This window comes from Erpetoichthys calabaricus, chromosome 6 (genome assembly GCF_900747795.2).
Source record: "Erpetoichthys calabaricus chromosome 6, fErpCal1.3, whole genome shotgun sequence".
Classification (NCBI taxonomy): Eukaryota; Metazoa; Chordata; class Cladistia; order Polypteriformes; family Polypteridae; genus Erpetoichthys; species Erpetoichthys calabaricus.
In genome coordinates this window covers 70331683-70346897 of record NC_041399.2, presented here as the reverse complement: position 1 = coordinate 70346897, position 15215 = coordinate 70331683, and the positions used below count along the sequence as shown (strand labels likewise).

The window sequence follows — 15215 nt, the reverse complement described above, 5'->3', positions numbered from 1 at the left end:
CTAAACTGTTTTCTATTTTGATGATGCAGACTCTAAAACTGATTCTTCCAGACAATATGTGGCTATTTCAAATAAGAAGCATAAAACCAAGTCTCAATTGTGAGAGTTGTCAAAAGTTTTCCAAATAATTATAAGGAGTTCCTTTCCATTTACAAAAAGACTGACTTAGAGTGACTTGTGGTCAGTAGGGAAGTTTTGTTTTTAGACCCGTACCATATTTATCAGTAAAAATATTATATTTATAATGTGTGATGATTTGATCCTATCAAAATAGTAAAAAATGAAATGAGAAAGCTTGCTGTACCCTGTTTAAACATTAATTGACAAGTGTCATATAGTAATTTAGAAGCAGCAAGTGTCATTTGTATAACCGTTTTTAATGTGGATTGTTTGATTTTTTTTTTTTTTTTTTTTTTTTTAAAGCACTATAATGTATTAAAATAAGAGGCTACAGAAAATAAATAAATGAAATATTGTGCAAGTTTAGTAGCATCAAATTAAAGATGGCATACAGGATTAAAAGTTAATTGTATTGCATCACTCAAAGTGCAATAACTTTCTGCTTGGACTTTGCATGTTCTCTGTTTGCCCGTGTGAGTTTTCTCCAGGGACATTGGTCTCTTGGCACATCCCAGATGATGCTTTTGCGAGGAGAACTAATGAGTCTAAACTCAACAGTAATTCACAAATGTGCCTTGAATTATATTGCTGTTCCATTCATGACTGACTCCTGCCTTCTACCTGAAGCTAATAGCTTAGGCTGTAGCTCCTGTGTCTGTAATGAAAGTAGATGGACTTGAGGACATTTCATTCCCAGTAGAATTAAAAATTTTATTGGAAATATAGTCAAGCAAACATTGTAGAAATCAATTTTGAAATATGTTCATTTGTTTATGATACATTCTTTTCATCTACCATTTAAAACGAATTTGAGTTTATATTACAAAATTCTAGATAAACTAATGGGAGTAGATGCTTATGTATCTTAGAAGTAGAGTTTCATTGTGCCCAGTAATTTTCATACTGGGTTTTCACTTTTTGTAATTTCTTTAATTTTTACTTTCTTACAGGTGGCCTTTTTTATTGGCATTTTGTCATTTAGCATTGCAGTAGTTGACAAAGTGGAGATCGGCTTGGATCAGAAGATTTCAATGCCAGATGTAAGTTGGAGTCGCATGCATGCTTTGTTTATAACTGGCCCATGGAGAGTTAATTGTCATGCTTTAAAACAGCAGATCTATAGATTTGTGATGTACATTATACATCTAACACTGAAAGAGAGGCAGTCAAAGCAAAGGGCTGTCAGCAGATTATCTAAACAGATAAATATCTGCATTATAAATGGTAATGTATATACATAGAGCGCATTTATTGAGAACTACAAATCTCGGAGGTGAGGACAACGTTGTTCCTTAAAACCCGAGTTCAATATAAGCAAAGATATAAGACAAAACACTCTCCTGTGGAGCAGACGGGCAACGGCACATTTAGTTTTCAGCATGACCATAAAAGAGTAAATAAAGCATGTCATCTTTGTATTTTTAAGAAATCATTTCTTTATTGGCATTTTGAGCTTTTCTTCTCTGTATATCTCTTTTGCTTCATTCTCCTGCAGTATTTAAGGTGTGTCACATTTATCTCTCTCTTAACAGGATTCCTACATGGTAGACTATTTTGAGTCTTTAGGAAATTATCTGCATGCAGGTCCACCAGTTTATTTTGTGGTGAAGGAAGGGCACGACTACAAAACTCAAGAGGGTCAGAATATGGTGTGTGGAGGAGTGGGTTGCAATAACAACTCTCTGGTTCAACAGATCTTTACAGCTGCTGAAATCAGCAATTAGTAAGTACTCGCGTATATATATAGAAAGCATTTGGAGTTTGTTTTAGAAAATACTAAAAATTGCAGGAAACACTTGCTTTTTTGCAGCTTAAAGAAAGGAAATTTTACTTTGGAAATAAAGATTTGCCAACTTGTTACACATGCAAGTGCATGGTAACTGAAAACACACTTTTGTAAATCATGATCAGTATTCTTTTAAACAATAAGTTACTGACTTTATTTCAGCGCTCAGTTAAATATTTACTGCATAAGTTGCTTGAAATAAACATTTTAGAAATACAAAATTGCTTAAAACACAATAGAAAACAGATAACAAAAATCATATTGTATGTTTATAGAGTCATTATTGAAATTCTTATTTTGCATATGCTAATCAACATGCAACATGTTGTCACTTATCAGCATCATGATTAGTGACCTCAGAATTCCGGTCGTCCTTACCTGAAAAATCTGAGAACAGTTTACATCACTGTCTACTAGGAGATTTACATCTGGAAAAACTTCTTCCAGAAATCTGCAGAATCATCCTGGTGGTCTTTCAAAATGTACATGATGCAATATGGAATGTACATTATTATAGAAACATAATATAAACACATTTAATTAAAAGCTCAGACTAATGACGTCTTTATTTTTGGTTTAAACAAGTCAACTGATTCCTGGTTTCCTTCCTGCATAACTTCCTAATTCAATAAGAAGGACAAAAAAGCCTGCATACAATACATGCAAGGTAACAAATTAATTGTTATTTCCACTTTTAAAGCCAGACTAAATTGGAGACACAGTGCATAATTATTCCAGGCAGGCCTTAAGGTAAATTACAAGTTGTGAAGTGTTAACAAGAGGTGAATGAAGAAAGTACACATTAGGGTTAGTTGAGCTTCAGTTAGTGATGGTCAGAATTTTACTGTAAGCTTTTAATGGAACATCTGATATAAATTTAGGATCAAATTTTCGCTTTTGATACTGGATTATCAAAAGTCTTACAATTAGTGTAGTTGTTGTAGAAATATTTATTTGTAATTGGGAGAGACATGAACTGGTGCTGTCTGGGGTCAGGTACCAAACAAAGCCTCTGGCGTTCCCCTGTGTAAAGAGATAAAATTTGTGCAAAATTTTGTGGAGATAGGCTTCAGTGGTGGTATTTGCATAGCAGACAAACACACATTCAGCTGTATATATCAGAATAGCTGGTTTGTGCCAACAGATCAAGTGGAGTTTGATCAGGTCAGTTAAAAATGATGAATGTCCTTTAATCCAGCTAAACATCCAACCACCCGATTTCTGAAACTGTTTTTTTCTTTTTGTTTCTTTTTCTTTATTTCATTGCGTAGGTTGTTTTTGGGCTGTTTGGGCTATTTTGTGACAGAGAACATTGTGTAACTTAGATAAAGCAATGGTTTCTTTTATTTAAAACATTTTGAACAATTTTTGGTAGTAGAATGTTAAAGGGCCATGCACTCACGTAATTTGCTCTATTAGCATAAAATATTGATTCTTTCTTCTTGGAAGTGTTACAACACTGACTTGCAGCATTTACAGTAATTAGAGGAAGTGAGTTAAGCCTTTAAAAAACTTGTGTTCGAGCAAGAGATTTTTTTTTTTTTTTTTAAACAATTTTGAGACAGTGGATTGTAGCACAAGGTATACAGTATACACCACCTATGAAAGAAGTATTTATACTTTTATGAGCCTTACTGAATCTGCTTAATCCAGTTCTAGCACTGGGATGAGCCAGAGCCTATTCTACACTGCAAAAAATGTATATACAAAACTAGAAAAAAAATGTAAATGGGAGTTGTTTTGCTTTTATTTAGCAGTAATATCTTCCAATGGAGTAAGCAAAATTTACTTAAAACACTTCTTAAAGTAAGCTAAAAAATCAAGTCAATAACTCTTTTACAGTAAGAAAAAACAGATTTAATGTCATGATATAAATACAGTGGAACCTCGGTTTGCGAGGATAATTTGTTCCGGAAACTTGCTCGTAGTCCAAAGCACTCGTATATCAAAGAGAATTTCCCCATAAGAAATAATGGAAACTCGGATGATTTGTTCCACAATCCAAAACTATTCATATAAAAATGATTACTACAAAATATAAAGTAAAAATACATAAAACAAATTAACCTGCACTTTACCTTTGAAAAGAATCATGGCTGGTGTGAGTGAGTTTCTAAACTCTTGTGGGATTGCACCCATCGGGACGACACGCGGAAGAGCATCCCAAAGCAATCGCAGTCTCCCAGCGCTGTAGCAGTTCTCCGTAAAACCAAATCCGAAAAGATCGTGGACATGCTATAAGCGCCTGCCATCGATGGGTGATACAAGGACCATTATAAATGCGCAGGGCTCTGCCTGACTGCTGTGTCTGTGTATAGGAGAGCGGCAGATCCTGCTACAATAAATAACCGCACTGTTGCTGTTTCAAGCTGAATAAAGCTGGTGTTGCTAAAGTACTGAGACTCAGCTTCGTGTTTTAGGGTGCAAGACGGTGCACACACACACACACGTGCGCGCGCGCTCGCACACACAGTCACAATGCTAATGCTGCAGTAAATAGTATACGCTCGTATGGATGTTGACTATATGAGTGAGGCACGCCGACTCAGACAGAGAATAGGAGACGATTGCCCACAATCTCACAGCGAGAGAGAGAGAGAAGAACCATCAGCTCAGTTGTGATCACATGATGCTCAGCAGACAAAGTGTATACATACTACTCGTACTGCAAGTCCTTGCTAGTTTATCAAGTCAAAATTTATTAAAAATTTTTGCTCATCTTGCAAAACACTTGTAAACCAAGTTATTCGCAAACCGAGGTTCCACTGTACTTTTTACTTGCTTAGATTTCACTTTTTGCAGTGTAGTGGCAAGGTAGGAGCCGAGCCTTGGACTGTGGATGCTAAATCAAAATGTTGACTGGCATAACTGTATTACTGAAGATTTGTTTTTAATGAAGAATATCTCTGCTGTCTAAAATGTACACCTTTACCATCGACAGAATATAGCATGTTTGGCAGATGGCAAAAGGATTTATATGTAAGAAATAGCATACATTTGTTTCTCTCCATCTTATAATTTATGGAGTGGGACTTTAAGAAAAATGGTAGATGTTTTCAGTGCTTCAATAGGGAGAATACTAATAGTTTAATTTCTACAAAGTGTGCATGTTTCCTTATAGCACGAGAATTGGATTTTCGCCATCTTCGTGGATTGATGATTATTTTGACTGGGTTAAACCACAATCTACTTGCTGCCGATTCTACAACACGTCAGGAGAATTTTGCAATGCATCCGGTAAGAACAAGTAAATGTTTATCAGAACTTAAGTTTGATTTTTAAGGTACACTGTACTGTCTTAAGTGCATCCTCATTCTGAGGAGATCCAAGACTTTGTGAAAACCGCACACAGTGCAGTTCAGTCCAAGAGTTCAGCTGCATGCAAGAAACGGGGAACAACAGGTTTATGTATTTTATATATAATTTACTTATAAGCATATTATAATTATATTTCTTTTTATGTTTTGCACATGTGTAAATCACTTTAATATAACAAGATATTTTACTTTCTGGCACTATCCCTAATCAGCTCTGTACTTGGACAAAATATTAAATTGTTTTAGTTATTATAACGTTGAAAATACTTTGAAGTTACCTATTACAATTGTGTAATAAAGCTGGTTTATTAAAAATAGTCATGATTGCTTTTCAGTTGTAAACCCAACCTGTGTTCGTTGTCGTCCTCTAAATGAAGAAGGTAAAAAGAGGCCACAAGGAGAAGACTTCATGCATTTCTTGCCAATGTTTCTGTCAGATAATCCTAACCCGAAATGTGGAAAAGGGTAAGAATGCACTCCACAAGACGTTTGTGCTCTGTTTAGTACACCTAGATATTTACAGGTTATAAATGCTAGCTCGCCGTGATACTTTTTTGGATTGTTGTGCCCTTTTACTACATAAAATGAAAGCTTACCTGTCACAAGATGTAAGTAAAAGTTGTGATGTTTTTGGCTTAAACAGATAATGCCAACACTTTTGTTTTAATTAGTTTTGTAAAAAACAAAAATGTGAAGGGATTAATGATGAGTTGAGTATCTATGGATTTTGTACAAAACACCTGCTGTTTTAGATTTGGGGGAGATGCTGCTGTCTGAAGTACTTACCCCCCACCCAGATATCACTTTGACCTTACAGTTCTGTGAAGGGCGGTGTAAAGAAAAGTACTTATTATGACTTCTATCAGACAGAGACGATATTTTTATTCTTGAGCTGGATATCGTGCTTGCATTACAGCTGTACATAAATCATTAACTCCCAGCGGGTCATACAATATTTAAAATTTTCTCTTTGGTTCTTTTACAGATTGTGATTATAGCATTGATTCTTATTAAGGCATTTCACTAAAGTATTTTAGGATACATGCACCATTATTTTTATATTAGTTGATCGAATACAAGTAGATACTCATTTGCACCACTATCATCGCACCATTGAAGGTGTACTGACACGTGAAACAAAGAAATGCCTTCTAAAGTGTTATGTCTAATTTACCACCAGGAACAGAGAGCTGTTCTAAATGCTACTGAAGCTAAACCTGTACCATAATGGCGTATGCTAACCCACCATGGATACTGTTCAGTTATTGTCACATATCTGATTCCCTTATCCAAAGTGACTTACAGTACCATCTCATTATACAGTACAACTGTTAATACAGTTAGAGCATAGGCCGCATAAATGGATTTGCTCCAGAGTCACAAAGCGGGTCACAGGTGGGATTGGATTCATATCTTTGTGGATTTAAGGTCCAAAACCCAATTACAACATCACACAACTTCCCTAAACAGTGGATGTGTTGGTCATGCATGGGCATCGTATGCCTTCCATGCAGCAGACAAATATTTAACGTATATACTCATGGATAAGTTCTCCCGCGGATAAGTCGGGACTTGATTTTACTGTATAATTTCTGGTATTTTATAATGTCAGTTGTATAAGTCGAATGCGGAAAACTGGTCCAAGAGATTATGATATGCTAACGCCCACCTGAAAGAGTAACCACGGAGCACACTGCCTTTTTTTTTTTTTCTATTTCTTTTGTCTACGTCAGGGGTTCCCAAACTTTTCAGCTCACGACCCCCAAAATAACCGTGCCAGTGACTCGTGACCCCCACTATCCTTGGAAGTGGTTAAAATATACAAATGTTGCGCGCAACGGTGCACATGCGCCAATAGGCCTATCCAAACATGAGCATGACAACACGAAAGAACACAATGGTCTAACAACCATATAATTTTTTTCAATAGTAATTTACTCATTTGTTTAATTTCAACAAAACACCTCACCTAAAGAGATGGGTGGGCACAATGCTTGGAGCACAGCAAGTCCATTCTTGGGTTAATTTTGGAGACCACGACTCGGAGATCATCCTCCAAGTTCAGTCGTGACCTGTATTTATTTTTGCTGTACGTTATTGACAATGATGCATGTGAATCCATACTGGATAAATTCCTCTCGATAATTTCGACTCTTGGAGTAAGGCTGACCCGACTGTTTATGGATGTCCTCTTTATGCACACTCCGGTGTCTTTCCGTACCTGAGGACGATGGGCTTTCTAACGGTGGTGCTTCTCCGCTTTCCTCCTCTGGCCTATCTGCGTTGTCATTGGTCGATATTAACCAACGTTTCATTTCAACAAAAATAATATCCTAAGCATAAAGCGATGAAAATTACCTACACGTTACGTGCACATGTCGGAATGTTTAACATGGTGCTGTAAATTGATCTGCTGCAACTGACGCCATTGATGTGTCGTTAAACTGTCGTAATCACCTCAGTGGTCGCGATCGAACGGAAAGAAATTTGAAAGGCTGATGGCTTTTTAATTTGCATGTTTTTTTTAAATGTAACTATTAACTACTAGTTTTTATCTATTGTTAGTTATGGATAAAATGTTATTTCTAAAAAATTAAATTAATTAATTTCTAAAAAGTTTTTAAAAAGTATTTGATTTCTTGGAAATCATCTCGCGACCCCTAACCCCCCCCCCAATGTCTCGCGACCCCTACTTTGGGAACCACTGGTCTACGTGACCACACGGTAATACCCGAACTATTCTGAAGCGACGTTTGCACTGTTTAGTGTTTTTTGTATCTCACACCTTTATCGTAAGAGCATCCCTTATTTACGATGGAGCTTTCGATCAGAAGAAAATATGAAGCTGGTTTTAAATTAAATGTCGTTGAAGTAGCGAAAGAAATTGGTAACTGCGCTGCTGCAAGAAAATTCGTTGCGTCTAAGAAACTGATGCGAGATTGGAGGAGGCAAGAAGGTGTAAAAAAAAAAAAAAATTTAAGTGTCATAGTTTTGAATGGGCATTTAAGTCGAGATCTGATTTTTATGATCAATTTTTTGGGCAGTGCACATTTCTATATATCTGTACACATACCTATGCATATCACTTTTCTGTGCATCACTGCAGAATTGTTTTTCGGAACTACTTGCATATTTATTTACGGTTTATTGAGGTTGTTAAGAAAACTAAGGTTCAACCGCACCCCCTGCTTTCTTTGTGCACATCTTTGTGTTATGTATCTCTGTTGCCTACAAGTGTTGCTTTTTCTTCTTTAGTGGTCATGCGGCCTACAGCACTGCGATTGACTTAATCAAAAACAAAACAGATGTTGGCGCCAGTTACTTCATGACATACCACACAGTGCTGAATACATCTAGCGATTTTATTGATGCAATGAGGAAAGCTCATATCTTGGCAGAAAATATCACAAATGTAATGGAAAATGGGAACAACAGTTTAAGTGTCTTTCCATACAGGTAAGTTGCTTTAATATTTAGTAAGAAAAATTCAGTATATCCATATTTTAAGCAAAAAATGAATTTGTTGTAATTTAAGTGAAACTTGCTTCTTAGGAAAATGAAAAGAGTCGAGCAAATGCAAGCCTGCCTGTTCATGGTCCTTATTTCGCTCAGTATAAGGCATTATAAGTCCATTCAAGGTCTGCCCAGTGACGTGTTAAAGAGGGCTGCATTCTTATTTGCATTTTATGTAATGAATTAGTGGGTCATTTAAGCCTGGAATCTTTACAAGTTGTTTTTATTTTTTTGCATACAGTCATGTAGTCACTACATTGTAATCAAATGCCAGAAATATTCATTTAATGCAGGCTAATAGCATGAGAGCATTAGAAGTGATGGACCATGCAGTAAAATGTATCAAGACTTTTCATACTTGGTTTAAGATCTGATTTAAAACAAAAGGGTAATATGAAGTGCAGGTTATGGATACACATTATAATCCTGTAATGCTACACATAATGTGGATCAGGTTTTAGTATAATAAAAAAAATGATATCCCAAAAATCTGCTATCTAAAATGGTATTGTATTATCATAGGGTTTGTGAGAAACACTTTTTTATTCGGTTTGGTGTTCTCCTGTACCTCAGTATGAAGATTAGCGTGCACACACACACATAACACACACTCACACATACACATAATGTAAAGTCAGTTGCCAGTCAGTCCGCAATATTTTGCACGAGATTCCCTTCACATGCATACATATGGAGAACCTAACCAGACACAGTCTCGAGTGGCACCAACTGCAAGTCACTCCGCAGTATCATGGGTTTCTTTACATAGAGACTCACTATCACAGCTGTTAACAGACATGCGAGTGTCCTTGTGACACACATAAAAGCTCAACTCTTTTGGTTATGTGCCACTTATCAACCAAACAATGTCTTTCTTTTACCACAGTTGTTCTTATTCTTGAGGAGCGACCTCAATAGCCATGTGGGCCAGAAAACCGCAGTCTTCCCACACTTGGTGCCCTTTTATTATTTCAGTCACTCTAGATAAAAGACAAAGTACAGGAAATATAAAAGCAATGTGGTATTTATTAATGTATAAAAATACCATATAGAATAAAAGCATAATAGAAATAAAATAGCAAAGTCTGGAGACAAGACTTAAATGACATAAATGGTCTTAGAAAAACTTACTGAAAATGAGAAATGTCAAGTAGTGGATATTGTCCTGGATTACTTTTTCATTTAGCAGTCGGTGTTGTTCAGTTTACGTTCTTCAACTTCCAGATGAAATACTCACACGTGTCTCAATCTCTGTTGCTAGTCATATTTATGTTAAAATGCACACGTGGGATTTTGAGACAGATTAGCTAACTTATCCTTAGGATAAATGGCCCTGCTTTTAGAGCCTTTGATTTTTTTATGCACCTCATGACTTTCCTTTCCAGTATTATAAACTAATTAAAACCGCTTCTAGTTCGGTGGCATCCATACTTAAACTAATTTAAACAGATGCATTAAAGTTATACTAGTACAATACAGAAAGAATGTGCAAGAAAGGATATTTGCAATGCCTGTAATTAAAGTCCTGTAAATTCAGTTCATCCTGGTTCTCTTGAACACATTAATTCAAACATAAGCGGTCTGCAATTTAAAAAACAAAATGGAAGATTTTCCACTTCAGGACAGATATTTTAAACAAAAATAATATACCAAATAAGATAAAACTTCTGTTATACTGCATTCTTTTATCTAACAATGAAAATTAAGAACATTGGACAGTTCTGAACATTTAGTTTTCAGAGTTCGGTTGTATTTTTTTAGCTGTAAGCTGTAGGTATTCAGGTTCTAAGACTGCACAATGTAAATCCTACCTTCATTTTGCTGTACTTAGCACTGCATTTCAGATCATAAGTTTTCAGGAATTCCTTTTTGGAAGCAAATTGAAACTTCTACCTTTAGAACCTAAAATATAAATTTTGTGTGTTATGGTTTTAAAATATACTTGACCAGCAAAAGTTTTAAAACACCTCAGTTTTTATGGAAATGCACACAGTTTAATGTCTTAATGTTTCATGAAGTCAAGGCATAGAACAAATAAACAATGGCAAATATAAAAAATAAGTCAAGCAATCATTAAGAGAAGAACATTTTATTCAAATGTTTAAATCGTCAAGGTAGCCACCTTTTGCTGATATAACAAGAGTTGCAAGTCACCAACTCTCCCTCCAGCAAAAGAACCCCAGACCATCACACTTCCTCCTCCATGTGTTACAGTTGGTGTCACACACTGAGGAACCGTCCTTTCACCAACACGATGGCATACAAACATCCTGCATGATGAACCAAAGATCACAAATTTTGATTCATTGCTCCATAAGACTTTCTCCCAGTCTGCAGAAGTCCACAGCTGGTACAGTAATCCCTCGCTATATCGCTCTTCACCTTTCGCGGCTTCACTCCATCGCGGATTTTATCTGTAAGCATATTTAAATATATATCGCGGATTTCTGCGGACAATGGGTCTTTTAATTTCTGGTACATGCTTCCTCAGTTGGTTTGCCCAGTTGATTTCATACAAGGGATGCTATTGGCAGATGGCTAAGAAGCTACCCGGCTTACTTTTCTCTCTCTCTTGCACTGACTTTCTCTGATCCTGACGTATGGGGATTGAGCAGGGGGGCTGTTCGCACACCTAGATGATACGGACGCTCGTCTAAAAATGCTGAAAGATTATCTTCACGTTGCTATCTTTTGTGCAGCTGCTTCCTGAAACGACATGCTGTACGGTGCTTCGCATACTTAAAAGCTCGAAGGGCACGTATTGATTTTTGATTGAAAAACAAACTCTCTCTCTCTCTCTCTCTCTCTCTGCTCCTGACGGAGGGGGTGTGAGCTGCCGCCTTCAACAGCTTTGTGCCGCGGTGCTTCGCATACTTAAAAGCCAAACAGCCATATTGATTTGTTTGCTTTTCTCTATCTCTGTGACATCATCTGCTCCTGACGCACACTCCTTTGAAGAGGAAGATATGTTTGCATTCTTTTAATTGTGAGACAGAACTGTCATCTCTGTCTTGTCATGGAGCACAGTTTAAACTTTTGAAAAAGAGACAAATGTTTGTTCGCAGTGTTTGAATAACGTTCTTGTCTCTCTACAACCTCCTGTGTTTCTGCGCAAATCTGTGACCCAAGCATGACAATATAAAAATAACCATATAAACATATGGTTTCTACTTTGCGGATTTTCTTATTTCGCGGGTGGGTCTGGAACGCAACCCCCGCGATGGAGGAGGGATTACTGTATTTCAAGATCCTATTTTGTCCTTTAAGGGAATGGCTTTCTTACTGCCAACTCGCCCTGTCAAACCTGCAGCACAAAGTCTCCTCTTCACAGTAGACACCAAGACTTGTTTTTTCCACCAGCTGTTGTGCTGTGAGGCGCCTATCACTCAAGCTGGTGACCCCCAGAGACTTGTCTTCTGAATTTGCTGTGATTTCAGGTCTGCCTGATCTCTTCCTCCCAGAGTTTCTTTCAGTTTCCAGTTGCCTTTGGATTGTGTAGGACACCACTGTTACTCACTGACACTTTGATCTTTCTTTGCAGTTTTTCTAAATGAAAGGCCTACACTTCATTTCACCTCATTAAAGTTGAAAGAAAAACTGAGGTGTTCTAAAACTTTTGACCAGTAGTGTATTTTAATGCCTAAAATGTCTTGACTGTCAGAATCAACATTTATTTCTCTATACAGGAGATCTCTGCTTTTCAATACACTTTGAGCTTTTTTTTTTAATACTTTGTTATATGTATATGTAATATTACATTTCTTTTACAGTGTGTTTTATGTATACTATGAACAGTACATGACCATCGTGAAGGATGCACTATTCAATCTTGGCTTGTCACTTGGTGCAATTTTTGTGGTCACCTCTCTTCTCTTGGGATTTGAGTTTTGGTCAGCAGTGCTAGTGAGCCTGACCATCTGCATGATTATTGTCAACATGTTTGGAGTTATGTGGTTGTGGAACATCAGTCTCAACGCAGTATCACTTGTCAATCTTGTCATGGTGAGTATATTCAGTCTATTTGAGATCAAGTGTCCCAGCAATTTTTAATTACTGCCCATCCATTTGATTTGATTTTTTTTTTACCCCTACCTCAACAGTTGTTTTACTAATACCTGAGCAGATAATATTGTTTTTTTGTGCACTGGGTGATTATGACATTTTCTAGCTTTTACAAAAGCAAACACTTGTTCACTTCTTATTTGCTTTTCATGGTGAGGGTCACTGAGGCTACACCCCAAGCGGAAGTGTCCAGTCTACTCTTCCCCAGCATAGTCTCTTATTCTGGAGAATTTTCAGGTGGTCCCTATTCTCCCGAGAGGTGTAATCCCATGGGGGCCTCCCTTTGAACAGTTCCTTGAGCATGGGAAGCGTTAGTTCTTCCCTAAAGCACTCATCTATTGCCAACTCCCTCGCAGGACTGAGAGCCTAGCAACGCTGATCAGTGAAGTGGGAGTTTTGATCTTTTCAAAGGTCACTCTCCAAATGAGTTGTCATTTAAGGCACTCTTTGCATAATGGACAAGAAACTGGTTTAGTCACAACTACTGACAAATAAGACCTTAAAGTTACAGTCTTTTCTAAAACTCTGCTTGATACCCACACACAAGAATGTCTCTTGACAAAGCCTTTCACAGTAGAAATACTTGCTGTGTTGATTCCATGAACTTATGTTAAATGAATGTGGATATATACAGTACTGTCCAAAAGTTTTAGGCAGGTGTGAAAAAATGCTGTAAACAAAGAATGCTTTCAAAAATGGAAGTGTTAATCATTTATTTTAATCAATTAACAAAATGCAGCGAATGAACAAAAGAGAAATCTAAATCAAATCAATATTTGGTGTGACCACCCTTTGCCTTCAAAACAGCATTAATTCTTCTAGGTACACTTGCACACAGTTTTTGAAGGAACTCGGCTGGTAGGTTGTTCGAAACATCTTGGAGAACTAGCCACAGATCTTCTGTGGATGTAGGCTTCCTCACATCCTTTTGTCTCTTCATGTAATCCCAGACACACTTGATGATGTTGAGATCAGGACTCTGTGGGGGCCATACCATCACTTCCAGGACTTCTTGTTCTTTTTTACGCTGAAGATAGTTCTTAATGACTTTGACTGTATGTTTGGGGTCGTTGTCCTGTTTCAGAATAAATTCGGGGCCAATCATATGCCTCCCTGATGGTATTGCATGATGGATAAGTATCTGCCTGCATTTCTCAGCATTGAGAACACCATTAATCCTGACCAAATCTCCAACTCCATTTGTAGAAATGCAGCCCCAAACGTTCAAGGAACCTCCATCATGCTTCACTGTTGCCTGCAGACACTCGTTATTGTACCGCTCTCCAGCCCTTTGACGAACAAACTGCCTTCTGCTACAGCCAAATATTTCAAATTTTGACTCATCAGTCCAGAGCACCTGCTGCCATTTTTCTGCACCCCAGTTCCTATGTTTTCGTGCATACTTGAGTCGCTTGGCCTTGTTTCCATGTTGGAGGTATGGCTTTTTGGCTGCAACTCTTCCATGAAGACCACTTCTGGCCAGACTTCTCTGGACAGTAGATGGGTGTACCTGGGTCCCACTGGTTTCTGCCAGTTCTGAGCGGATGGCACTGCTGGACATCTTCCGATTTCGAAGGGTAATAAGCTTGATGTGTCTTTCATCTGCTGCACTAAGTTTCCTTGGCCGACCACTGCGTCTACGATCCTCAATGTTGTCAGTTTCTTTGTGTTTCTTCAAAAGAGCTTGAACAGCACATCTTGAAACTCCAGTCTGCTTTGAAATCTTTGTCTGGGAGAGACCTTGCTGATGCAGTATAACTACCTTGTGTCTTGTTGCTGTGCTCAATCTTGCCATGAGATGAAACTGTCTTCCACCACCTCACCTTGGTAGCAGAGTTTGGCTGTTCCTCACCCAGTTTTAAGCCTCCTACACAGCTGTTTCTGTTTCAGTTAATGACTGTGTTTCAACCTACATGTGACATTGATGATCATTAGCACCTGTTTGGTATAATTGGTTGATCATACATCTGACTATAATCCTACAAAATCTCTGACTTTGTGCAAGTGTACCTATAAGAATTGATGCTGGTTTGAAGGCAAAAGGTAGTAACACCAAATATTGATTTGATTTAGATTTTTCTTTTCTGCACTCACTTTGCATTTTGTAAATTGATAACAATAAACAATCATTATTTATATTTCTGAAAGCATTCTTTGTTCACAGCATTTTTTCACACCTGCCTAAAACTTTTGCACAGTACTGTATATACAAAAGCACAAATGTTTTTGTTCACACAAAAAGAACCAGAGACGCATGAATTAACTTGGTAAATTGTGTGGTAGAGAGTAGGACTTTAGGGGCCATCAAATCTCAATTGGAGAGATTAGGAGAATAGGATTAGCAAGTTTTTTTATTGGGCTGAATGGCTTGTTCTTGTCAAACCTGTTCTAATGGAGTCTGTCTCCAGCTCTCGAGT

At 37.3% G+C, this 15215-nt stretch overlaps 1 protein-coding gene across 1 annotated transcript in view; it reads left to right on the top strand.

Moving 5' to 3' along the window:
• npc1 (Niemann-Pick disease, type C1) overlaps positions 1 to 15215 on the top strand; it is a 76028-nt gene that overhangs the window by 47282 nt on the left and 13531 nt on the right. The window contains exons 17-22 of the mRNA XM_028803675.2: positions 1071 to 1160; positions 1653 to 1843; positions 5028 to 5143; positions 5559 to 5688; positions 8479 to 8679; positions 12507 to 12738. Coding sequence (XP_028659508.1) covers positions 1071 to 1160; positions 1653 to 1843; positions 5028 to 5143; positions 5559 to 5688; positions 8479 to 8679; positions 12507 to 12738 — 960 coding nt within the window. The remainder of the gene's footprint in view (positions 1 to 1070; positions 1161 to 1652; positions 1844 to 5027; positions 5144 to 5558; positions 5689 to 8478; positions 8680 to 12506; positions 12739 to 15215) is intronic.